We start from the raw sequence: 26,007 nt of genomic DNA, 5'->3' as shown, positions 1-26,007 counted from the left end.
CAATTAATCTGATGATTGTTTTTGTAATAATTAGTTATCCTAAAATCCATCCATCCATCACAATCTCTCAACAACCCACTCACCAGAGTAAATGTTGGCAAAGTTAAAACTTTTGTCTTTCTTTATGATGCAACTTTACATTTCTTTAGGTTCAATTTGAATTTTTTCTCGTCACATTGCTTTGCTTTTGCTCTGGTTAGATAAAAAAAAAAAGACAAATTGTGCCTCTCCAAGTCACAAGATAAACCTGAGGAGTTGTGAAATGAGATGAGCGAGTGGGAAAAGAGAACACAGTAGGAAGTGCTGGATGAATTTGTATTGAATTTTTGTATTCAGTTTGTTCACATGTGACTTTGATGCTTTTTTGTTGAAAGTCACAAGCCACGGAGGTCAGAAACACTCACGGCTTTTGAAGCAACCGACGATACGTTGCTGTCAAGTGTATCCAGTAAAAACACGGAGGATTCAGTTGGAGATTTCATTGTGGTTTATTTGCACTCAAATCATGTGATAAAGAGCTGCAAGACAAAATAAGAGATAAAAGGAAGTCAATGTGATGACACATTGTTCAGCACCAGTGTACATTTGGGAGGAGGAGGAGGGGGGAACACAGGAAAATTCACTGGAGCTGCTAAAGATCAGAAAGTGAAATCTTTTCCAGAAAAACAAACAAACAAACACAGACTTAGGACTTTAACTGTAACATGATGATCTCCTGAACATAACTGGGTCTGAACATGAGTAAAACCTTGTGTGCACCCCTGCTTACACTGCAGTGTTGACAAAAATATAACAAAACTACAAAGACAGTTATTCACAAAAGACGTTCTGCAACTAAAAACAAACAATAAAAATACAATAGTAGTAGTAGTAGTAGTATCAGTGCTTTTATATTTGCTGAATAAGCATGCCTTCCAGGTGTGATGCTGAGCTTCCAGTGACACACAGTATGAAGGCATCTGATCCCCCCAAGAGATGCTATTAATTGACTATCTCTGTGAATGCTAAAGAGGATCTCTCCACCTTCTCTATATGCTTCACAGTGGTGTGTTACATCGGGAGTGTCGATCAGAGGAACATTTTAAAACCGTGCCATTTCAAAGCAGTAAAAAGTGTGCCTGCTGTAAGAGAAACGACAGCGATCTACCGTGTCACGATCTGCACCGGCTGTACGGGACGATGTGTTTGTGGGTGTCAGTGTTCTCAGGTGAGAAAAAGGCAGTTTGGGTGAGACTTTTTGCTCTCTGTGGAAAATGGATACGATCACGAGGAATGCCGCGTAACACGAGCAGTATTAGTGCTTACAACAGTAGTTCTAACTATGCTACCATGCAAAGTACACACAGCATAGGTTCATTCACATTTGGTGGGGGTGGAACAGAAGTCTATTCTGCTATAAGGCTGTAAACATGATCTGAAATGCTAACGAACTAAAAAACAAAGACCATCATTCTAACCACAAATAACGAAATATAAAAAAATAAATAAAACAAACATTTAAAAGGTTAGCTTCCATTATGATATTATTCATCCACTGGTCAATTGCAACTACATTTTTTTTTCATAACTGACATCTTAATGTCATGCCGACACCCTTGTAATAATTTATTACATTTCATTTCACCATGGCTCGCAGTAAAAAGACATTTGTGATATTTGTGACATTAAATCATGTAAAAAGGCATCTAAATAGTACATGATACAAGTGCAAAATCGTATTTTACAGTGAGGTAACACAATCGCATCATAAAAACCATGACTCACCTTCATAATCCTAAAACTATTAGTAAGATATTTCCCCTAACGTAATCCATCAGACAAAGTAATTCACTGGCAACTTGTTTTTTTATGTGCTGCTTGTATTTGGTTAACATTTGACTGAAATTCTTTACCTTGATCCGTATTCCAATATTATCACGGCGGTGTCATACAGTTTAACATTTTACGGCCCTATTTAACTGAGTTCAAAACAAAAACATGACTTTGTTACCCCAACACACATTCTACGCTTCCAGAAAGAAAAACAAGTCATCCTGCTTGGCCATACGTTTCCCTCGGGTATCATTCTTCTGCTTCGTGTAATGGCCCGTCTGATTGGTTACCAGATCCCGCTGGATCTCCCCCCAGGAGGAGCGAGGATCCTGGCCGAGGATCTCTTTGGGATGTTGTCATCGATCTGGGCCCCTAGAGATGCACATGCACACAGTGAAACACAATGATTTACTATTTCCCGGTAGTGTTTACTATATGCACAGCTATATAACAGTTTTTGTGGTATTGTAAAGGCTTCTTTAAACAGCTTATGGCTGACATAAAGAAGCCCAAGAAATGCTTTTAAATACCATGGACTCAGCAATTTGTTACATTCTTATATAAAGTGCTATATATTTCCAAATATGTCTTGGGAAAAGCATAGCAATCCTGTGAAATTAAGCTAAAACCTCAACATTACATCCTCCACAACTGATGCAGGCATTTACTGGGCCAACAGCAGACTGTATGGGGTCCTCAAGAAGCTGTGTCCCTCCAAATTTCTTTAAATATGGCGCCCTCATCAGGCAAATAAGTGTATCTTTTAAAAGTCAAAAAGGCAGTGACAAAATACAGCATCCTCTCAAGTTTCAGCAAAAGTTTTTCAGTCAGCAGTGTATGACAGAATACCTACACACAACCTTAAAAATACTTCATCTTTCACTTATAGTATCATTACATGAAAGACTAATCTAAGTTTTACTGGTATCTGACTGGATTTGTTGATTCTTACCGGACAGGCTGAAGCTGGACTCTTGGAGGTCTCTCAGGCCCCCGTGTCGGGTGCAGGGGCGCGTTGGAGTGTCCAGATCTGCAGCCCCAAAATCCCTCTTTCCTGAGTTGGCCACCGCAACAACATCACCTGTGTAGGGCTCCCGTTCAACAGCTTTCACAGCCTGGCTCTGGTAGTCAACATGACAACACACATGCACATAGGAGCTTAGTTAAATATGGACACAATGACAGCCAGACAGTAAGATTCAACACAAACAATATGAGCTTTGAAGGCTGATGACAGCCACAAAATGCTTTATTCCACTTCATTACACCGACTCTGTGTATGGAGCATGTCTGACTCCAGATCAGAAAGTTGTGTGATTATTAGGGTCAAATCTTGTGCTTACTTGTAAAGATCACAAAAATAGAAGGAATGGTTTAGAGTTTGTGCAAAAGTACACAAAATAAGCACCCAGGGTACTTTTTCAGCACATGCACAGTCAGAAAACGTGTAGTTGGCAAACAAGGAAAGGAAACAGGGAAAAAGAAAAAGTTAGAAGGAAACATGTCCAAAATAAGATGAGGAGGAAGATGAGGAAAGAAGGAATATGTGAGGGAAAAAAGGAAACAAAAGAAGTAGGAAAGCAGGAAGCTAAAGAGAAGGTCACAAAAGGAGGAAAGAAGGAAATGAGTCAAAGGAAACAAATGTGGAAGGAAACAAGGATACAGAAGAAGAAAACAAGGAAGAGAAAGAAACAAAAAACAAAACCAGTTGTATACCTGGCTGAATTTGTTATCACACTAAAATAAGTCACTCTATAGTTCCATTAAAGTCCACTAAAGAGGGCTATAACCTGTTATTCATTTCTAACTCCTCAGTCACAGAATTAATAACTAGTGGCAGCACTAAAATCCTTCAGTGTGCAGGATTTAGTGGCATCTAGTGGTGAGATTGAAAACTGCAACCAGCTGAACTTCCCCTGACCACCCACATGGTGGCCATTTACACCTCGGCTTAACACCGACTCTGTGGCGCAACGGTAGCGCGTCTGACTCCAGATCAGAAGGTTGCGTGTTCAAATCACGTCAGGGTCAATTCTTTTGATTGTTCATTAAAAATCAAAATAACAAAAGGAGAGGTATGTTCATACAAAAACATACATCCAGTTTGAGTTTCTCGCTCATGGGCAGTTGATACACTTGTTCTGTAGTCAGTCCAATCAAGGGAAAAAACAATAAAGGAAAGGAAACAAGAAGAGAAATAGCAAAGAAGGATTCACTGGGTGCATCCCATTTCCCTCAATTTGCATCTATGTTTCTCTCACTTGCATTTTCTACTTTCCTTTCCTTTTCCCTCCAACCGAGGAGGCATGGAAAGACGCAAGGAAACCATGAGAGGAGAGAAGAAATGAGGAGATATGTTTTAAGAGAAAATAAAAGTACTTAATGAAACAAGAAAAGAAGGAAAGGAAATGAGGTAATTGATCAAGGGAAGAAGAAAAATATGTGGGAAACAAGGAAACGAAACAAGAGAAGGTAACAAAAATTAAATATAGCGGTCAGGTCAGTTTTAATGTAGCCGTCATTAAAGCAGTCGTGGCAGTAGCCATAGTAGTAGTAATAGCAATAGTAGTGAAGGTAGAGTTTAGTGTCTATAAAGTGAATTGTTTTATAGCAGGTTCACTCACAATGTAATTATGCAACATGCTGTTTATCCAAATATGTGAGTGAAATGAATAAAAGACTAGACTTCAACCTGAACAGCTGTCTCATATTCAATGTTTTATCATGATAATATTTAATAAATGGCTTCTGCTATCACACGATCAAAGGCTGAATTACTAACTAGCTTTCTATGTGGATGCTTCTGTCAGGTACCTTTTCCCTTTGAACCATCTTCTTGTAAAGGTAATCTGGGAAGGTTCTCAAGGGGCAAAACTTTCCAGAGCCCTCAGCACATGTGAATATGCCGTTTTCATAAACGAGACGGCCACGGCTGATGGTCACCAGGGGCACACCATGACAACGCAGACCCTCATACAGGTTTACATCTCCTCCCTGGACCTGGTTATCCACAGAAATGGTCCTGAGACAGAGATGAAAAAAAACAACGACAACCTAATAAGCTTCGGAGAGCAGAGATAAAAGCTGCAGCGAGACAAGCCCGTCGATCAATAAAATGGATCAGGTTTCATACTTGGATCCCTCGGGGTCCCAGACCACCACATCAGCATCTGCTCCTGCGATGATCCTCCCTTTCCTGGGGTAGAGGTTGTAGATCTTGGCTGCGTTTGAGCTTGTGACTGCTACAAAGCGATTCTCATCCATCTTCCCTCCAATCTGTGAATTATAACAAAGACACAATTTAGTATTATGTTTGTAATCTTAAGGACAGAATCTGCCTGATGGAAGATGTTTTTGTGTCTCTGCTGTTTGTGTTTTATTTTTTTTAAAGTTCAAATCGATAACCAGCAAACCAAAACAGATGTCCTACTTGTGGAAGCTCTCTGGCAGCCAGACAGGAACAAAAGAGCTACACATACCACTCCTTTCTCCCAGATGACGCTCATGCGATCCTGAATTCCTGGAAGCCCATGGGGGATCTTTGTGAAGTCGTCCTTGCCCATGGCTCTCTGTTTGATGGTGAATGGACGGTGGTCGGACGCCACGACATTCAGAGAGTCACTGCAGCCGAACAGAGCGAGACAAGGGGTTTTATTTATGACATCATGCTACATTTAATGTGAGATTTTATGGTGTTTGCCTCACTTTCCCAGCAGGCTCATTAGGTAATTGGGAGTACTGGGGTCCAGGCGGAGAGGGGGCACGGTAACGTGGGCAGCAGCGTGGGCCCAGTCCTGATGATAGTATTGCATGCCGTTCAGCACAGCGTGGGCTGTGGTTGTTTCACCGTGGACCACCTTACCTGTGATCAGACAGTACAATATGGATGCACACTGGATCAGATGATAGAAAAAAGGGGCAGAGATTAAAGAATACATTCACCCAAAAAAAAGAAAAATTCAGTCACTATCCCCTCACCCCCTTGCAAAAGGAAAGTCAGGTGAAATTTCATAGTCCACAAAAAATTTCTGGAACTTCACAGTAAAACAGAGTTACAGCGTTCTCCTAAACAACTGAGTAATGGCTCCATACTGCTCCAATCCAAGTCCCAAATTTTAAAAGGCATTATTTACACCCTCTACGTATGGTCGAGCTTGTGCACCCACTTTAGACAGGGTGCCCGCTGACGCTTTTAGCGGCTACAGTGAAGATTTTGGCTTTAAAGCGGGAGTAAATAGACGTCTTTTCAAATACATTTTGGGATCTCTGTGCTTCTGGAGACTTATGGAGCCATTTTATGTTTTTTAAAACAAGTCCCCATCTACTTCAGTTGTTTAGCAGAATGCTGCAACGCTGTTTTGCTGTGAAGCTCCAGAAATGTTTTGTGGACGATGAAACTCCATCCGACTTTCCATCTGCAAGGGGCTGAGTGGATAATGACTGAATTCTTATTTTTGAGTCCTGTCCTTTAAGCAAGGAAACCATGACTCAGTATAGAACGCTTAAAAAAAAGCTTACTGTTTCATTGAAAAAAGGCCTTACCTTGCATCTTGGCTGTCGCAACTTCTTCTCCTGCAGGCATGCTGGACACATTGACAAGATAGATCGGGCAGTGGGCCTAACAGAAAGCACACACAAGGCACAGTATGTGGTATATTAAAACTGATCTTCTCTTTTCACCTTCATATATTTGTTTATTGTGCTAGAGAGATCTCGCTCACCCTGTTGGCGATGGTAATTGCCCTGTGGGTCGCTTCTGCTTCCAACTGTAAAGAAACAGAAGGAAGTGAGGAATCATAGTGAGGTACGAAGATGAAGACAGGATTTATTTCACTTGAGAAATAAAATGTAATACTCCTGACAAGAGTATGGATATAATAAAAGTTTATTTTAAGCAGGATAATCCTGATTATCATACCTCTTCAGGCCTGCTGATTTCAATCCCCTCTGGGCCACTGATGCCCAGGTCCAGTGCTTCTTTTGCACCCTGAGAAGAATGCCATGAATTATGCATACAACAAATTAGTGCGACATAACATAACAGGATAAATGAAAATCAATAAAACTACAGATGAAGTTCATTAACACAAGCATTTAGCAACACGTACAATCGACAGAAATATGAACGAGAGTGAAGTGAAATGTTTCTCGCTCACCTCTGCCACCAGTTCCCCGTTCTCAGCGTGTACTCTCGCTATAGCCCCGATGTCCTTACAGTGCTGCAGAGCCTGGAAGAGCTCGCCGTCCCTCAGCATGAACGTGTCCTTATAGGCCATGAACATCTGGAAGGAATTCACTCCTTTCTCTCTCACCAGCTTTTCCATCTCAGCTCGTACCTGCAGGGAGGGAACAGTTTGTCAACGAGATGACACCAGAACTACTTTTCCATGAATTTCCAAGAAACTAGGATGGAGGATTGGTCTCATGCCTATAAAAGATGCCTATAACATGTCAAAAAGGTTTCTAGGAATTGGAAGTATCCATAAGGAGAAAGGCAGAAACAGTTAACGGTTAAACAGTTAAATGTTAACCGTTCTCTAACAGCTAAATATTAATCCTTTTCCTCATTAAAAAACATGATTGTGGGTAAAATATAATCCTGTGTAGACGCAGGCTCAGTGTTGGAGTACCTTGGGTCCCCACCAAGTAACTCCCACGTGCAGAGCGTAGTCGCAGCAGGCTTTGGAGTCGGCAGAGCTGCGGCAATTCTCGTAGGCTTCCAGCAAAGAGTCATTCTTCTCTGGCAGAATGTGTCCGATCACCATGGTTGTACCTCCAGCGAGAGCAGCCTGGAAGAAATCCACAACATTAGCTCTCAAGTAACTTCAAACGTAGGATGTAACTCTGCGATTAAACATGCAAAATTATTGTATTTGTTTGTCAGGTTTTTGCATTAGTGTGTTAACTCTTCTTTTAATTATTTGCCATTAAAGACGAAAATGAACTGAGGTTAACTGAAATGAAGATTAAACTGAGGCATCAACCGATGTTGATAAAGAAGCAGACATTGATTTATTGGGCCCGTGAACGCTAAAGTAATCTGCTAATCAACGCAGCCCCTGCTCTCAGCATATAAGTCAAAGCTTCAATTGTCCTTAATGCTTATCTTTATGGTTATTAGCAGACGGCTGCTGAAGGAAATACTATAAATCCCTTGGTAGTTAAAGCACAGGATTAACTGCCCATCACAGTACAATCAAGAGACCTATAAAGCAATAACTTCACAATTTCTTTGCGGCGTCAGCACTTCTTACTTTTTATCCTCCATTAAAAAAACAAACGTAGATGTTCTGAATTGACACTACAATAAATTTTTAAAAAACAATAACGTGAAGACAGAGTGTGTTTTGTGTATAAGTGCATGCTTCACCGAGCATCTGTCAGCTGACCCTAGAGAGTGGAGTGGTGTGTAGTGGGAGGGAGGACGAGGGGGGCGTGGGTCTGAGAACCATTGTCTCCAAGCACAATGGCGCGAGTGAAAAGGCTTTGCAGCAGTCTTTGCAGCAGCCCCCCGGTATCCATGGAAACAGATACTGATCCGCATTTGTCTCTGGGCTCATTCTGGAGCATGGCCGCGGCAGGGGAGGGGCGAGGAGAGAGTGACGGAGAGAGGAATGAGGGGTGAAGAGAGCGGCGGAGAATAGTGTCTGTCACCGGCGTCTACCGGCTACAATCTGCCTGAAACAACCGGAGCACAGCAGCCGTCATCATCTCTCAGCCTCCATCATCTCAAAGTGCTACAGAGTGATGAGTCATCATGGTGCCCTGAAGCAGAGTGGGGGTATCCCGTCTTATCAGCAGCCATGATGACTCCCATTGCACAGTTTCTGGCAGCCTCGCCAGCAGCAAAGTGCCAAATCATCTTTGTGTGATGTTGTGAAACACAGACTGTGCAACTCTCTGACTCTTCCAAAAAATAACACATAAAACTGCCAAGTAGGGCAGATTCATTTATTCATTTATAAGCTATTTATCATTTTGTCTGTAAAATGTCCAGGCCCATCACAAAATGCCAGGCTTGCACCTGCTGTTTTAGCTCTAAGCTTGTTTTTACATTTCAAGTATGTATGTACAGCATATGATTTCTGCCGCTAGGGGTCTCTCAATCAAAACAACAAAGACAAAAGACAGCTTGATGACGTCGTGAAGTAGCATGTGATCATGGGAGTCATCTTCATTATTAAATCAACCACCATTCCCCATAAAAATCTATCTGCCATGACTCACGTCACCCTCTTTCTTCCTCACTCTCTGACAAATCGTGTGATCATGTGAGTATAAATACAGATTTCTCAGGGTTTTAACATTGCTGGAAACCAGGGTGACCAGACATCCTGAAATATTCCTGTCCTAACTGCCCTGGAGATTAGACTAAACCAGAGTTTTGAGTAGTTATAGCTCCCCTCACACTTTTTTTGGTGTCACCCTGCAGCCAGCTCTGCATTGGCTACAGCAGCTCATATCCTACATGATTTATGATTTATTATGTTTTTCTTAGCTGTGCACAGTAGTGTCACAAATTAATAAACAGCTACTGCGAGGAAATTAACTATCCATCCCTGACATGATGGCTCCATGTCAGCTCCATTATTAATGACACTTGAGTTAATGAATACAATTATTTCAGCGTTTTTGTTTTTTGGAGTTTTGACGTTTTCGTTTTTAGACATTTTAAAGCAGAAATGACATATTATGCCTATGAAGCAATTATAATAATGTCTTAATCATCTTCTATCACTTTAATAATTACTAAATCAACTTATTGTGGGGCTCTAGCTCCAAGATTGATGCCTTGGCTGTCTAATTACTAAATAACTGAGCGTTCCAACTGCCAACATCATTTGCCTAGTTTAAATAACTTTTAAACTAGCTGTTTTGCCATTTTAATGCTTTACATAATAGTTTTATTTTTATGTTCCAATTCAATCATTTTACTTAGACAGTGAGAGAGCTTGTGTCTAAAATAACCAGCATATTTGAAGCCAAAATATTGAGAAAGATGTTTCATCTCATCAGAACAGGACTGGAGAAACATCACTGACATCTCGGCTAAAGTTAGCATCAGTGGAAAGCTGTCACTGATCCGTCTGATAGAAAAAAACCCACTTGTGATCATACGCAATATCAAACTCAGGGCGCCATCCAAGAGAGTTCAGGTAAATTTAGCACAAAAACTGCACTGAAAAGATTGAAAAACATGCTGTGACATTAAGTTTTGCTCTTCTCTACAATTAGGACACTGCAAGTTGCCCTACTTCCAATCTGAACCCTATTTTCCTTCTTCTGTCTTTCTATTTCCAGCAAGACGTTTACCTTGGTGCCGCTGTAGAAATCATCTGCCGTGGTGGCGTTCATGAAGTTCTCCTCCAGGTGGACGCTGGTGTCGATGCCTCCCGGGAGGACCAGTTTCCCCGAGGCGTCGATCACTTTTGCTCCACCTGGAATCATCAGTTCCTTCCCCACCTGCTGGATGATGCCGTTCTCGATGTAGACGTCGGCCTCCTGGGTGCAGTCGTCGTTCACCACCTTGCCGCCCTTGATCAGGATCCGCACCATCGCTGAGCTGGAAGACATGGCTATAGCTCTGCGTGGAAGAGAGAGAGAAAAAAAAGGGTTAAGTGTTGTGTTTTGTCAGGCATTGTAGGCAGCTGCTAAAGCTGGTAAACTGACTAGACGTAAAACCACTTAACTACAAAAAATGTAATCTCCAGCAACATTTTCTATAAGAAACTTGACGAAAATAACTTTTTACAGTACCTCATCCTGACACAGTGTAGTTAGTCTAGCAGAGACAAGAATCAGTGGTGCTGCTCTGTGGCCAGTCAGTCAGGCTGTGACTGACATCAGCCACAGGACTGAGTAGGCTGTGTCAGTCACTGCCTGTGACCTGACGTCCCAGTGAACAGTGACGTAGTGGTAAAAAGAAAGAAGCTGAGTCCAATTGTGGATCACAATAAGAGAAGAAGGGTCAATGAGGCCATTATTTTGAAAGGCATAAAGCTTACAATGATGCTCACTCACTATTAAGCTACATAGATCATAATGGTTGAAAAATATGAATTAAGTAAGTTGAGGTGGGTTTTATTCCACCACACACTTGCCAAACAGCTTGACTGTACTTCTCTGCTACTAACAATTATGTCCATTGTTTATTTATCCATTGATTGTATTCTTGATCTATTAGTTGTCTGTAGAATATCAGACAATGGTGAAAATGTTGCTCAGTGTTTCAGAAGACATCCTCAAATGTCATGTCCTTGTCCTTTCCTTCTGTGTTCAGATTCTTGTGCATGTAAAAGATTTTGAAAGTTAAAAAGCCCAAAGTCTGCGCCAACGGGAGCTCCTCTCTCCCACAGAAAACACTGCTCCTGAAACATCTCGTCAGTTGCCCCACCTTTAATTCTGTGACTTCTGGACATCACCATGTCAGACATTTGCATAATTCCTGCCTACATTCATGGTAGAAGTGATGTTAACTGGAAGCTGAAAACACGACAGAGCCGACAGGAGACACTATGAGCGGTGCTGGCTCAGGCGTGTGTGAGCTGACCAATCAGAGCAGACTGGGTATTCAGGAGCGGGGCTGTAGCACTAGCACTGGTAGACAGTATGAAAAAACTGATGCATATTCTGAGTATTAAAGCATGTAAACCTACACTTACAGTACTCTAGTAGTAACCAAACGCAAAATGATGAACCTGAAAATGAGCATGTGAATGTCAATTTGTATGAACTTTTCTCTATTCTTTGGTTTTTTCTTGCAAAATATTGAATATCAGTAGTTTTACTTTTCGGCATAAAAAATGAGCTCACGAAATAATCTGAAAAGTTAAAATCAGCGTTGAACTGATCACAGCACATAGACACGCATCCTGTGATGAGGGTTCAAAGGTGCAGCAGACCGCTGAGGACAGGGAGGTCATGTCCTCAGTATTTTTCTGTGAATTTCAGAATTTTAGCAACTCGTCATGAGTTTACATTCACCTATCATAAATGCAGTACACATTGTGGGTATTTTAAAGACCAATTCCTCTAGTTCTTGCCTCAGTAGATTTGAAAATTGAATCACTTTTGAACCACAAAAAAGGAATATTGGACTCAGCATCCCGAGCTGTGTTCTTTGGCAGTGTGGAGAATTGAATCGTCATTTATATCTCCCTGCTCTGAAATTCAATTTGCTGAACTGCAGGGGGTGGATTTTGGCAAGGGGTGAGGGTGGGGTCTCATGATGACCTCACTATTTCTAAAAATGTAATACCCCGGCTATATAATCCACTCTGTTCTCCTCTCTGAGCACAAAAATCACAGGCAAATCCCAATATGATTATGTGATCATCATCATCAGTGATCATCCATTCATCAATAACAAAGAATCTCCCAGATCTGCCTCCTCCCTTCTTCCCTTCCCTTTTTACACCACTGTATTAACGATGTGATGTATTGTGTGTGCGTGCTTTGCGTGCGTGTGTGCGTGCAGGATGCGTACGTATGAGGGTGCGGCAACTTTACTGCATGGCATGGACTCCTTCACACATCCAGATCTGATGGCTGATAGTGGAGGGTGCTTCCACCTTAAAAACAGCCCTGCATCCACACTATAACAGGCTGGACGGCAGAGGGGAAGACACTCGGATGTTTCCCTCTTTTGCCTGGAGGCAGCTACAGGCTATAGTAGAGTTATTATTATAATATAGGGCCTATTGATCAGGAACTACTGAGGAAGTTGACGCCGGTTAGTCAATATTAACAGGTGAGCTTGTGTTACCTGTTTTAAGACTTGCAGGATAAATAATTGCGAATAAAATTCTATTATGAATAAAACATAAATTGATTGCAGACTCAATATATGCCACTACAGTTAAGCACGTGTTTTAAATATTCACTTTGGAGCACATTTATATAAAACTACAGGCCCTGGTGCTATCAAACGTCTTCAGTGTGGTGCATTTGTCCTTTAAAATCAATTAAATCCCTGCTACAAATCAAATGCAAGCTGAGAATCAGCGTGAAACAGAAGAATTATCCGATAAATAATGTAATTTCAGTGCCACAGTGCGATCGCACTGAGATGATGACACTTCCACTTGTGCGACTTGACACAAAGAAACCGGTCTCCATCCGGCATGATCGGCTGCACAGCCTTCATTAAGCGACCTAGAATCCGCCTTCCCCAACTCTCCCTCGTCCTTTGCTCTCCCTCCTCCACAACGCCGCCTGACGCTATAATCACACAGCCAGGTTTAAGGTTAAGAGGTGCGGTTAGTTGTACTCCAGGGTGTGTTTAGATCCAGGGAGGGTGGCAGGCGCAGCAGGCAGGGCAGACACCCAGACGTGTAGCCAGGGGGGCATGGAAACAAAGTGTCCAGGATTTCCCCCCCTCCCTCCTCCAGACAGACAGACGAGTGAGAATAAACCTGATGGTGTGGAGCACATACCTCCTCTATGGGCCCTCTGCTGCTGCTGCTGCTGCTGCTGCTGCTCCTCTCGGCTCTCTGCTTACTTTCTGACAGGAACAGAATGCAACACAATCCGTGGATGGCACTTCCCAAGGAGATACACACACACACACATACACACACACTCACACACACGCACACATACACATACACCAGATGGATACCTTCCTGGCCGGTCCGGGACCAGCAGCATCATCATCGTCAAGTCAGCAGGGAGGTATGAGGGAGACTTCCGGTCATGGCTTTCGAAATAAAATCGAAATAGTTTTCTGTAGTTGGCAATTTATGAAATACTTGATTATTTCAATTTAAAAGTCATTTTCCTACATCTACTTTGGACATGCCCAGCATTTAAAGGCTTATTTTTAAAGTCCTGAACAAAAAGTCCCTACAAATTATAACTATTTTGATTATTCTCGGCCTTTTCAACAGCTAAACCAAGTCCTCCTTACAGATTTTACTACCAGCCAAAGTCAGATCTTCAGAAAACACCTTCTCCTGACATGCACAGGGAGAGAAAATGCCTTACTTAAGTCCGCTAGGTTAGGCTACTGCCTTAAAATATAATTTTGGAAGTGTTCATACATAATGGCACTCTGTGAAGATATAAAATATAAAATAAAAAAATCATATTTGTTTTATTTTGCTCATTTCAATGTATAGTTTCCTAAAAACATACATACATTTCATGAGCAGGAAGGAGAAAAACTTAAATCACATGCCCCTTTAATAATAATAACATAAGATACTGTAAATACAGATAACCATGTGCTGTTGGCATATATAAAGCAGACTCTATCACAACAATTTGGATGAATTTCACATGATTAAATGCAAATATTGGTGAGGCCCTTCTGTCTTCTTTGCCTTACAATGCCAGCAAAATGATGAACTAATGTCCTCTGAAAGCGCATACTGGCACACGCGTCTATGCTTTTATTTTCTAGGTTAATCTTCAGTCTTCCTGTACGTCTCCATCTCACTTTCGTTGACTTGACGCAGCTCGCAGCATCCTTGGCCGTGCGACGGTGCGACGCTCCAATCAGCGGCGCTGAGTGAAGGCTTGGTCGCATATGCAACCAATTACTTTGGACTTAGGGCGTGTCCACTGTGAGGAGGCTGTACCACTATCAGAGGGAGAGGGTGGCATACAGATAACAGCATAATAGATTATTATTATGCCTTATCATCACTATTATCATGAAAATGATGGCTTACATGTCTCAATGAGCTTTAACCGGATATATTAATAGCCCAGTCTTCTTTCTGTCTCACCTGACATGACCTGGGCTTGATCTGCCACAAATATGACTGAAGAAAAATGAACATTAAAATAGATAAATTATATATTTATGAGCACATGGCATTAGTAGGAAATGTAAGGGCAAGCCCACACACTCAGGGTATATAATAGACTGTAGAGTTGCTACATGTTCAGGTCTGATCAGAGAGGAGCTGCAGGGCAACACCCTTATTTAAAGCACTGTGGGTGCCGAGGACCCAGGTGTCAACACATTGAGAAACAGATCCCCCGCTTGGGGGCATGATGGCACGGAAACAGGAGCTAATATCAATGTCCACATCTCCTCTATCAGCCCTCTGACAATTAGAAGCCAAAACAGAGTCGTGTGATCATTAATTATGGGCGGATTTCTACAATATCTTCACTATAATGAGACAATTAGGTGCAATGGAAGTCATCCAAGAGGAGTTTATCATCATCAAGCAGTTTTCTCCCTGAAATGTGTACAATATTGTATCATTATTAGGGGATAGTTTGACGAAACCACAAGATTTCTTGTTAGATAGTACATCATAATTTTGACTTACTTTTCATAAAATATAAAAATGCTGATGGACACTTAAATAGAATAGCCACATCCTTAATGTTATTAATAACACGTTTATGAGAAACTAAGTGAGAATTATTTTGTACCGTTTCTTATCTAGCAAATATTATGAGATAATAAGTCATATTAATGGGGAAAAAAACGCAATGAGAAAAAAGCCTTTTAAAGTGGCAGATATTGTCTTCCATGTGTGCAACAGACCTTCTTCCCTGCAGACATTTTGACGTATCGTAGCAGGAAAAGCACAGGTGTTATTAATAATGTTACTAATGCCGCTGTTCTATTTAAGTGTCCCGAGAGAGCAATACTTCAGCAGTACACCTTATTCCCACTACATTCAAAGCACTTTTTGAGTAGCGTTTGAGTTGTGTTCAAAATAGGATTTACACTTGTGCTTTTACTATGGAAATAAGTGACAGTATAACTGAAATATGTGGTAATGAAACTGAATCAAAGCACCTGTGAATGTGTGAATGAGATATTTTCTGTTTTTTTTCTGTACTACTCACATTGGGTGCAGAACTGGAAAAAGGTAATGTCATGTGTCATGTCAGTATTCAGCAGATTTGAATCTGATGACATTTTCTGGGTTGTTTGCTAATGTCGCAGGTTAATGTCAATGAAATCAGATCAAAGCACACCCAAACAGTCCTGATAAGGCAGATCATTTGTGGAGGTTATGCTTTCAGCTGTGTCTCTTTGTTGGTTGGTTGGTTTGTCAGCAGGATTACAGAGAAACTACAGAACTGATTTCCACGAAACATGGTTGTAGGATGGGTCTTGGCCCAGAATAAACCCCATTAACTTTTGGTATGGATCCAGGAACTTTTTCTCATTTTCTTTAACATAGCGATATAAGGTGTTCATTAATTTCTCAGGGAATATTGCATGAAGAAAATCAGGCGCATTTGATATTGGATTAGGCTTGATTGGAGTGTTGGGCCTTGGCAGAGCAATGAGTGCCATTCTCAACTCTCGTAAGCTAACATTGTAACTTGTGTTTTTTGATTGAGGCATATTTAATACTACGCATTGATGCTCTTAATTTGGAAACAACACTTTCAGGGGCTATAGCGTAATTTCAAGTTTTAAATCTGACTGAAAAAAGGACAGGAAATTTCGGATTTTTGCACAAAAACAATACATTTATTCAAGTGTTCTCCAGCACAAGTACATACGGAGCCTTTATCTTCTCTCTGGACACTAAACATAAGTATGGGGGGAGGGGTGGGGCGGAGAGGGGGGGGTCAAAGTGGAGAATGACTGCTACATTTGCTGTACGAACTGGTCTTGAGGAAAAGCGTATAGGCCATAAACAGTTATGACAGAAAGAAAGTAACACAGAGTGTCAACAGTATCACCGAATATAGAATTATTGACCTGCCTTGAACAGTAAAAAAAATGTTGTTTCTGATAAAAAAAAAAAAAAAAAGAAGGAAAAAACAATCAATTCAAAACAACATTTCATGGAGAATAGTACGGCATGGAATGTAGGATTAAGAAGCAATGCGTATTAAGCATACATTATGCTACAGTAAAGTTATTACCGTTTTTTTTTTCTCACACGATTTTCCCACAGATAAGCACCAACTACAGCAATCTCTAGTCTAAAACAATATAGGAAACCTTTCATTATTTGTTATCCTTATTTTTTCAAGTACAAAGTTAAAATGCCTTTGTTAATATATTTATATGAGTGAAATAATAGTTGTTTTTTTTCCATTACTACAAGGAACTTAAAAACAGTCATTGTCAAGACGTGTTTATTTCTCTTCCAATCAAATATACTTTTTCTTGATTAGATAAAATTTGTAGCACCATCAGAAACACCTACAATCCCTCTTTTTAAAGTCTTAAAAAAAGAAACAGAAGCATAAAACAAAAACACCACCGTGTAGGGCTGTGCAGTGAAGTAGAGACCGTTCATCTTAAAGCTGTCCATAGGCCACTATTAAGATCACATGACACTAAATCTGGATTCACTTGACACAAACAAATCAGTACGATAAAAGTCGACTTGGAGTCTCCCTACGTCTAAATGCTCAAAGCAAGTTTTGAATCAAATTTGTCACTTGATTTTTTTATTTTTTAACCTAAGATTTTTTCCCTAATTTGATGATATATATTAGCAAAGAATTATATTTGTACATCTCATACGTAATAAAAAAAAAAAAGATAAAAACAAATTGAAAACAGCAACCGGAAAACTCTATGTACAAAATGTACAAACATGAGGGGATGTTAAGTATTATAGGAGGAGGAGGAGGGGAAATAACATCTGGGTAAAATATCACGAGAGCTCATATTGAGCCCTGTGTGCATGGACAAAAATGATGGCAATAAGGTCACTTAAGAAATTAATTACATTAAGAAATTAAATTTCAAATTTTTGAATCTTAAATATGATATAGATAAGCGATAACATCTGTTTTTATTACCCTCTTTAAACTCTTTGAGTGCTGACGTCTTTGTTAAGCACCGTGTCAGTTTTTCGTTTTGACAAACTGCAGCCTAAATCCTCCATATTTAGCTTAGAGGTTACAATCAAGAGAATTTAGTTTGTGAATCCAAAATTTGGATCAGCACTTAAATTTGTCAACATGGCGACTACGATTTATCAGGGCCGACTGTCCTTCACAGGGGACAAAATATTATACAAGGCGCGTGACATAGTTCTTTAACTCTGTCTTACATTTTACAATCTTAATAGAGATAGACATTCTTTGAATCTGGGTAGTAACATACTGTATCGCTGCTGTCAAACAGAGACCAATATGGATGATGGAGGAAGGGAAAGGGGTTACAAATGTCAATCCATCTACTGTACACTGAGTCAAATAACATGGGTTTCACATATCAAAATCCATTCTTTCACTTCTATTGGCACAGCCCTACTGTATACAAAAAGTATTACACGAGGGTAGATCAGTTCACATCATAAAACCAAAAAACAATTCACAAGAAACAATATTTTTTTTTAAAAATATCAAGAAAAAAAGAAAGTATACATATAAAAGTGCTTTATAATGTTGATAAAACAGCACAAAATTGCTATAAAAAAGGTAGAAGAACTTTGTGAAGCCGCACCATATTGTTGAGGATTTTGCACCTGACAGTTTTTTTCAGTTTACAGAGGTGGACGCTGAGGAGCCGAGGTTCAAACACTCCCTCCCTCCTTTCAGCGACCACACTTGCTAACAGTTGTACAGTAATGTCATTGGTCAGGATGAAACTAGAAAAAAAAAATAGTTTCACAGACGTTTGATCTTGTATACTTTTTTTTTCTTTTTTTTTTTATCGAATGACGGAAAACATCATTTCCCATGTGGCTAGCTTCACTTTCTGTTTGTGCAGATCCAGGTAGTGAGCCTGAGCGTGGCGAGGCTGAGAGATTAAATGAGCACCAGTACAAACTGTATAAAAGCTGTAAAATGCAGAAGAGAGACTACGCTCTGTTTTGCAGTCCAACACTCCGACTTTGAAGTGAACAAAACGGCACAAAACAGTTTTTTTTTTTTCCGTTAAGTGTAAAAACATTGAGCACATGTTTTTCCAGCAACAGGTTAAACAGCTCCGTATTGTCTAAAGTGCCACATGGGCTATGATGTTTCTCATCATCTTGGAGCACCATGGTATTGTAACCATATTACAGTAGTACCTTTATTACCTTCAGTTGTGTATAGAAACTGTAAACAAAGAGGTATATGTGATCTGGTGTTTTGGATTCTTAGAGACTTAGAGGCTCTCCTGACACTGAAGAAAATCGCCTTTCTTTTCACATCTCTGTGAGGCTCAGTAGCTGGAAGCATGGCTGCCCGACGCACGGTACGCTCACACAGCAGAAATATTTCACATATCTCAAAACCGTTCCCTATCTTTCTGGTTCTTTCCCATCGCGTCACCGTCTCTTTTAAAACACACGTTTAGCACTTTTCTGTCTCAGTGTCTTGAGAAGAAAGCATAGTCTCAAGTATAGCTTGCACAAACAAATCAACAATACTTGATAACACTGCTAAAAGGTAAAATGACATATCAAAATTAAATAGAATAAGAATTACAATTCAAATACAAGAAATAATGTGAAATCTACGTCAATGTTTCGCTCGCAAATTATACAGGAGTATAATTTGAGGATCAAGGCTCTTATTTCTAGTCACAACGTACAGTTGCAGTTCCTAAAATGGTTCCGAGTTTTCTCGTTGCTCAAACACAGGCAAAGTAATCTTTGAGTGGTGCAAACAGGTGGCGGATAACCGGGACGCTCCATGATCTGCCCAGGAGCCTCTGCCTCCCCAATCGGCTCATGTTGGACACGTCCGTATAGTGGACTGGGAAGCCAAAGACCCTGACAGAGAAACCAGCCAGACAGACAGACAGACAGACAGGGAGCAGAACAGGGGAAGACACAGGAAAAGATTGAGATTTAGATCCCTGAAAGAGCTGTGGAAGGTAGTTTAACAGACGATATTTACGCTTACATACCTCTCCATCTCAGTGCACCAGAGTATGTCCTCCTTCTCATTCATATAGACAGGGAAGTGCTGGTCCTTGCCCTGCTTGATGGAGTTAGACCTGGTGGTGATGGTCCTCACCTTGTCAAACTGACACATGAAAAAGGGGAACAGGAGACATATTAGTGCAAGAGTCTAACCAGCTCTGTGTTTGACACACAAAAGCTGCAGTAAAACCAAAAACAAATCAGATCGATTAAACATGAGAATTCTGTGTGTAGTTAAGCTGGCAACAGACACGTTTTTTACTTTAACGTATCATCACTGGTTCCCTATGAAACCTCGCATTCACGGTGCGTTATGGTCTGCCACCGGGCACGAAATCTCCCGGTAAAATGAATGCTGACTGAAGATCCAGTCAGGCTGGCAGCCTGACACCATTTCTATCTGCTTTCATGTCTCCATTAGAGACTAAATGAATTAATAAATTAATGTTTTGTAGTTGCTAAGCTGAGGAAAACAGAAAGCAACTTGGTTGTCTTTGCCACAGTGGTGCCTACAATATTACTACTAGGAAACGCTTGTCAGTACTGACTGATGGGCTACGACTGTTACCTTATGCTGCCACTGGGAGCCGCCCATGTGCAAAGTTGCTTACTCTTGCTCTGAGCATTAAATTCAACTTTTATTTTGTTGCTTGTTGATTGAAGCAGCATTATGTAACTTTTTCACCTTAAATAACAGCTTCAAAATCATGATGTTACAGTGTCTTGTAATAGGGTGAATGGTGTCTCTGTCACAGCCACGCTGCCCCCCTTTCACTTGTTTTTGCACTATGTAAGAGGGTAGGATCACAGGATCATTTATCTTGCTGCAATCAGATTTTAAAATGCGTTTACAAAAGCCTCCCCCAAAATCAATGTACTGTTTGGAACGTAAAGAACTGAAGGATCCACACTTGCATCCAGAGCATGCAAAAGATCTAACATGTTGTTGACATTTCACTTAGTGATGCATGCACCTTTGCTGCGATACATTTGTTCCATCAAGTATAAGACAAGTACCTTCGCTGTCCTGCCGTGCTCTAAACAGTCCTGGAGGTCCACCCTGTCATTGCACATAGCACTCAAAGGCCTGCAAAGGAGAAAAAGATCAGAAGCCAACATTTATGTTTAGACCTACTGCTTAACTTTGGACTTTATTTAAGAAATGTGATGCTCGGCTAAGTACAGTAATTGCAAATTTTTTGCTCTGATGACTGTGGTATGGAAAAATCTGGAACATCAATTTAGCTTCTGGGGGCAACAGCCAATGTTTCAGGGCGTCTGGTGCAGGCAGCAGGTATCTGGGCCAGGGCTTCCTTTTCCGTGCACCAGTCCGATTAGCAACTTCACACACAAGAATGGGCTAATCGGGGAATCATTATGAACAGATAACTGCATATGAATGCAAATAATTAAAAAAAACTAAACAAAAAAGTTTCACCATCATCAGACGGGAGCCATTGCATTCCACCTCACATACACCTGATTAGATATACACTCAACTCGGGCTGCATTGGTAGTTCAGATAAGTTTAAAATAAGGCCAGAATCATGCTTCATTATATATCTACAGCAGCTATTTTTAATAGCTGTAAATGAGGTTCAGGATTTTGGACAATCAGGTCATGTCATCTTCTAAATGTTTGTCAGTTATTGCAACTGTGTTTCTTCCTTGAACTGAGCTCTGGAGATGCAGTCTGGATGTGCAAGGTTATAAATATAAAGTGCCAGTCATATTAACAAAAAACAAAACAGAACATTTCTTAATTTAGCAAATATAGAACTAGCATTGTCACTACCTTAAGTAGTCTAGGGTTTTTTCTTATCTCCGCCAAGGAGGTTATGTTCTCACCTGTGTTTGTCTGTTTGTTGGTTTGTCAGCGGGATTATACAAAAACTACTGAACATATTTTCATGAAAACTGGATGGAGGTCTGGTCTTAGCCCAGAACAGACTCTGCAACTTTTGATGCGGATTCGGATAGAAGGACGGATATACTTTTGAGATTTTTAAATATTTTTCATTTATTAGGCTTATTTACGTATTTAAGTACAAAAGGGGACTGTTGGGCCTTGGTGGAGGTATGCACTCTACTGACTGCCATTCTAGTTCCCCTGTGTATATCACAGGCTGTTGCTACCCTCACCATTCGCACACCAACCTGTTCATGCCAGGAAGGTTACCCCAGAAGTAGCGAGCGCGGTGGGCAGCAGACACTTCCTTGGCATCGATCATCACTGGGTTGCACTGAAATCCAAGTAAAGCAGAGAAGAAAAGACACCAGTCAGAGAGGAAGGCTAGATGGTATTCCCCCAAACATTAAACTACCATTTAATAGCACAGTGTTACTGATACTGAGAAAAATCCTCGTATAGTTGAAAAATCAATTTAGGGTCTGGTGAAAACCAACTCCAAAAATGTCATTTCTCACTGTATCTCAACTGTATGTTTGTAAAAGCCAAACAAAGTCAAGTCTTTACAGGACATATTGCAAAATGGAGATGAGTACATTAAAGCATGTTAAACACAGCTCATTAAAACGCTTGCATCAAGATTAAAAGAGTGAGTGTTCCCCTCCAATGATCTGTATCTAAAGATAATAAAATAGGGCCACAAGGGGGCATTCATAATCCATCAGTCCCTTTGTCAGTGCTGTCACATCATACTGTCTCTACACTACAGTCCCAAGATTAAACTAGATGGTAGAAGTTACAACCTGTGGGATTAGATAAACTCGTTATTTAGCAGCAAGTTGTGCCGACAGAGGGAAGCTGACCTCTAAGAAGCGAGATATGTCCCTCTTATCGCTGACACCCATGGCAACCACATTTTCAAAGAGCCAGAAGAAAGGCCGGTCGTCCCCCTCCTTCGGTCGAGCCTCGTGGAGCAGCCTGTAAAACTCAAAGAACAGGCGGCCAGTGCCTTCTATGGGACAGAAACATTGAACAGAGATGAATTACAGTTAGGGGCACATATTGATGATATTTGACTAAAGAAAGTCTTGGGAGTGAATAGTAAACCTACCATAAAGACCTTTCCTTGCAGGATTGACTATAGAGAGGTCATTGCATGGGCTGCCACCAATAACTAGGTCAAAAGGACCCCACTCATGTATCTGTACACAGATAAGATACAAAGTCAGAAACACAGAGATAAAGACAGAGACAGTATAGATAATGATGTGTTGTAGGATGCAGTGATCCAGCATCCACACAGTTTTCACGTATATTCTGCAATAAAATAACTAATTCAGTTGCATTTGCAGCATCTGGTGGAGGCTTTAGTTAGTTTAATGTCTTTATTGTGTTCCAGTCTCCAGTTTCTACCTTTAATGACTTCATGCACTTTAGCAATGACATTTTTGTTTTTCTCCTGGAATTAATGAATGCGAGTGGTCAGCATTCACGTGATACGAGGTCAGTAAAATGGTACATCTGGCATGTTAAAGAGGCTTGATAGTCGAGATTATAGATTATATGTTTGGATTATTATTATAATTAAAGATGTGTGACAGTCAGGAGATAAAATGATTCAATGTTAGGTGTTGAGAAATTCTGATACTTTAAACTACACATTGTTTTCATTATGATTACTATGTTAAACATGTGTCACATGTCCAACTGGAGCTGTAACGATTGACAACACACACAGATAATGATGAAAACAAAACTGCCCAACAACAGCAATCAAACAGGAAACGAGTGTGACATAAAACAGTCTCTGCTGCCTTCTAATTCAAACATGGTGTTTTTCCATCCTTTTTCCCCCCATTTTCTGCACAGGATGCAGTCTAAATTATAAAAATTTAATTAATGTGTGTTTCTGTTTTGGTACCGAAACATGCTCAAATACACGGTCTTGCAGGATTTGCCTAGCAACACATCTGTAATCATGGCCACCAATCAGTGCGTACTCACGCAGTCGTTCAACATGTGCTCACTTCCCACATTTAAGACTCAAGAATCTGGTGCAATGTGACCTGTTTTTGTAGGTTTCAGCTACTCTTCAGGTCTGTTTTTGCTCTTTAGTGTTCAGCACAACAAAACTGCTCCTTGCATGAATGTAAAGCATGCTACAACTGAAAAAGACCGTGACCAATTCACACAACCACCTACAAATACTAAATTAAACTCACATGTTTGCGTGTGACGTTCCTCACGTCGCCAACATACATGATGCGACCCTGATGCCGGACGATACCCACAGTGATGGAGTCTTCGCACACTTCCGAAGCTACGTAGCGATCTACCTCGATGCCAAGTTCTCTCAGCACCAGGAGCCCTGCAGAGTACGGGGACAAAGGTCAGGTAGAACATAGAAAACAAAAAAGGACATTTCTGACTAAAGAGAGGGGAGAAACTGAAAATGACCACTCATATCCCTAATATACTCACAGTATCTGAAACACACTCGACCTCAATCACTGTCCCTTCATCGATATAACGTTTCGATTTCAGTTCCATTTTGACCAATAAAACCTTACAATGACTAAGTGAATAGTGTTATTCAATGATTTCTTTATGTGCGATTATTGATTGACCATAAAGTTACGACTAGAAAAGCATGTAAAAAGCAAATATTAGAATTATTTTCATGTTTTTTAATCCATTAAGAGTATATTTCATGACATGGAAGTCTTCTTAAAGGATGACATTTTCTATTTTCTCTTGGTTTGTTGTGGATATAAAGAAAGGAGGAATATGGTGTAAATGAATACAAACGGCACATTTCGTGCTTTCACAGTTCTCGTCTAACCTGTTGCTATGCCATCAAATAGCGACAGGACACGAACGGGCTTCCTCTTCTCCACCATGACTGGGGGGTAAATCTTTGGTGTTTCCTGAAATACAACACCGAGAGAGAGTGGGAGGAAGAAAATGAGACACGTGGGGGAAAAGACTATTTGAGTGAGACAGTTAGTGGTCCAAAAGGTGCATTACTCACAAAATCTTGGTCATGATTATTTGCAAAGAAGTGCTGGAGACGGCTGGGCCAGTCAGTGCGGCGCCCCAGTAGACCGAACGCACCCTTCTGACTACACATGTAGCAGTTCCACGGGTCCTCTTTGATGGCTGTTTGCGCCGCTCCCTGACCAACGAGGAGGTCGACACACTCCACACAGAAACACCTTAGCACAGGCCGAAGATGTTCATTAGTACAAGTGATCATCATTGACACATCGGTGGTTTCCTGTCTGTTGCAAGTCTTATCCTTAAAGTAGGCTGTTCAATAACTGATTGAAGGCTCTCTCCTCTTTAAAGCAGAGGTCAGAAGCAGGGCACACAGTTACAGCATCAGCCTTAGTTTTATATGTACAATGTTGAGTTGGTTCAAAAAAGGTTTTGAATGAGGTTTGGGAGTTTTGAGTTATCATCAAAATGTCATGCAATGTTAAACAGCATCATATAAACACACAGAGAACTACTGTCTGCTGATTGAGTCCGGCATTTGATGACAAAGCTCAATCTGTTCTCTATTTCTGGACTTTAAACTGGTCTTCTGGCCGTGGGAGCACATTTTATGAAACTATTTCTTTATAATTATAATTAACAGTGGTCTATTCAACTGACACACAACCACACTTTTTATAATATTTGTGATCTTCTTCACGGGACCTCCATGATGGCGTCTGACATCACTGCTATGGGATTCGTTACACCCCTACAAAGCCTCTATTGTGTATTCAATATGTGCAAAGACGGCACAATCCTGCTGTCTGTATTAGAAAAACAACCGCACAATAGAAGCTACTACTAATTTATATAAAAATGGCGGCTATGGAGATTTAACTGAACAATTTGAACAGAACATTTAAGGGTACAGAACATTTTTGGAAATATTTAGTGCAAAAAACTCTCAAAAACAATTAGATGAGTTGTTAACTGCTCAGTAAACACTACTTAGCCAATCAAATCTGTGTATTGCATTAGGAAATTTGATTGGAGTAAGACAAATACGCACAGACGAGAGACGGGACAGGACAAGACAAGAGACAACAGTCAAAGAAAATAGAAAATAATAAATAGTTAATAGCTTTAAATCAATAATGGCCTCTTAGCCTACGTGTTCATTCTTCCCACTAGTAGGTCAACATCAGTATGGCTCATATCTGACACCACAGCGATTATCAAACAGCGCAGAGCATGTTTTGAGCAAACATACCCACTCCAATCTGAACTAAAGGCCCAGGAAATAAAATATTTTATATGGCACTGAATCATAACTAATAATTATGAGGTTCCTGGGGGCGTCCCCCCTGTTAAAAATATTCAAACTGCCTACTGCATTTAACCCTGAAATTATGTAACACTTGCTGCCATGTGCCATTCATTTCTTTTTAATCAGTAAGTGCGCTTGAATTCATTTGACTGCATTCACGTGCTGCTCGGATGTTC

At 40.5% G+C, this 26,007-nt stretch overlaps 2 protein-coding genes across 3 annotated transcripts; both read right to left on the bottom strand.

Moving 5' to 3' along the window:
• Nucleotides 1-469: 469 nt before the first annotated feature.
• Nucleotides 470-13,392, bottom strand: dpysl5a (dihydropyrimidinase like 5a). Of its 2 annotated transcripts, none has more exons than XM_084384208.1 (13): nt 13,248-13,392; nt 10,126-10,396; nt 7,443-7,601; nt 6,969-7,148; nt 6,731-6,799; nt 6,534-6,578; nt 6,355-6,430; nt 5,518-5,674; nt 5,292-5,433; nt 4,946-5,088; nt 4,627-4,834; nt 2,765-2,933; nt 470-2,184 (listed from the first exon to the last, which is right to left on the bottom strand). In XM_084384208.1, the coding sequence occupies exons 2-13, from the start codon at nt 10,384-10,386 to the stop codon at nt 2,099-2,101; spliced, it is 1,695 nt and encodes a 564-aa protein (XP_084240334.1). In that variant the 5' UTR covers nt 10,387-10,396; nt 13,248-13,392; the 3' UTR covers nt 470-2,098. The 2 variants fall into 2 exon arrangements, with proteins under 2 accessions (XP_084240334.1, XP_084240333.1); XM_084384207.1 differs by lacking the exon at nt 13,248-13,392 and adding an exon at nt 10,570-10,660.
• Nucleotides 13,393-16,533: 3,141 nt separating this feature from the next.
• On the bottom strand, nt 16,534-24,782 carry LOC311253719 (DNA (cytosine-5)-methyltransferase 3A-like). Its single transcript, XM_084384204.1, has 9 exons — nt 24,557-24,782; nt 24,368-24,452; nt 23,748-23,893; nt 22,637-22,727; nt 22,389-22,537; nt 21,759-21,859; nt 20,634-20,703; nt 19,601-19,719; nt 16,534-19,463 (listed from the first exon to the last, which is right to left on the bottom strand). The coding sequence occupies exons 1-9, from the start codon at nt 24,779-24,781 to the stop codon at nt 19,322-19,324; spliced, it is 1,128 nt and encodes a 375-aa protein (XP_084240330.1). The 5' UTR covers nt 24,782; the 3' UTR covers nt 16,534-19,321.
• Nucleotides 24,783-26,007: the final 1,225 nt, after the last annotated feature.

This window comes from Pagrus pagrus (genome assembly GCF_965226575.1).
Source record: "Pagrus pagrus genome assembly, contig: HAP1_SCAFFOLD_37, whole genome shotgun sequence".
Classification (NCBI taxonomy): Eukaryota; Metazoa; Chordata; class Actinopteri; order Spariformes; family Sparidae; genus Pagrus; species Pagrus pagrus.
Note: the sequence above shows the minus strand (reverse complement) of the source record. Positions and strands in the feature narration are given on the sequence as shown.

Bases quoted from the DNA above. Each gene is read 5' to 3' on its own strand.
- dpysl5a (XM_084384207.1), bottom strand. The intron at 6,431-6,533 runs GTGAGCGAGATC...GCTTTCTGTTAG, and splicing joins CAATTACCATCGCCAACAGG to GCCCACTGCCCGATCTATCT. The intron at 5,089-5,291 runs GTATGTGTAGCT...TATAATTCACAG, and splicing joins TCATCTGGGAGAAAGGAGTG to ATTGGAGGGAAGATGGATGA.
- LOC311253719 (XM_084384204.1), bottom strand. From the start codon at position 24,781: ATGATCACTTGTACTAATGAACATCTTCGGCCTGTGCTAAGGTGTTTC. The intron at 22,538-22,636 runs GTAGGTTTACTA...TCTGTCCCATAG, and splicing joins TGCAAGGAAAGGTCTTTATG to AAGGCACTGGCCGCCTGTTC. The intron at 19,720-20,633 runs GTACTTGTCTTA...TTCATGTGTCAG, and splicing joins AGCACGGCAGGACAGCGAAG to TTTGACAAGGTGAGGACCAT.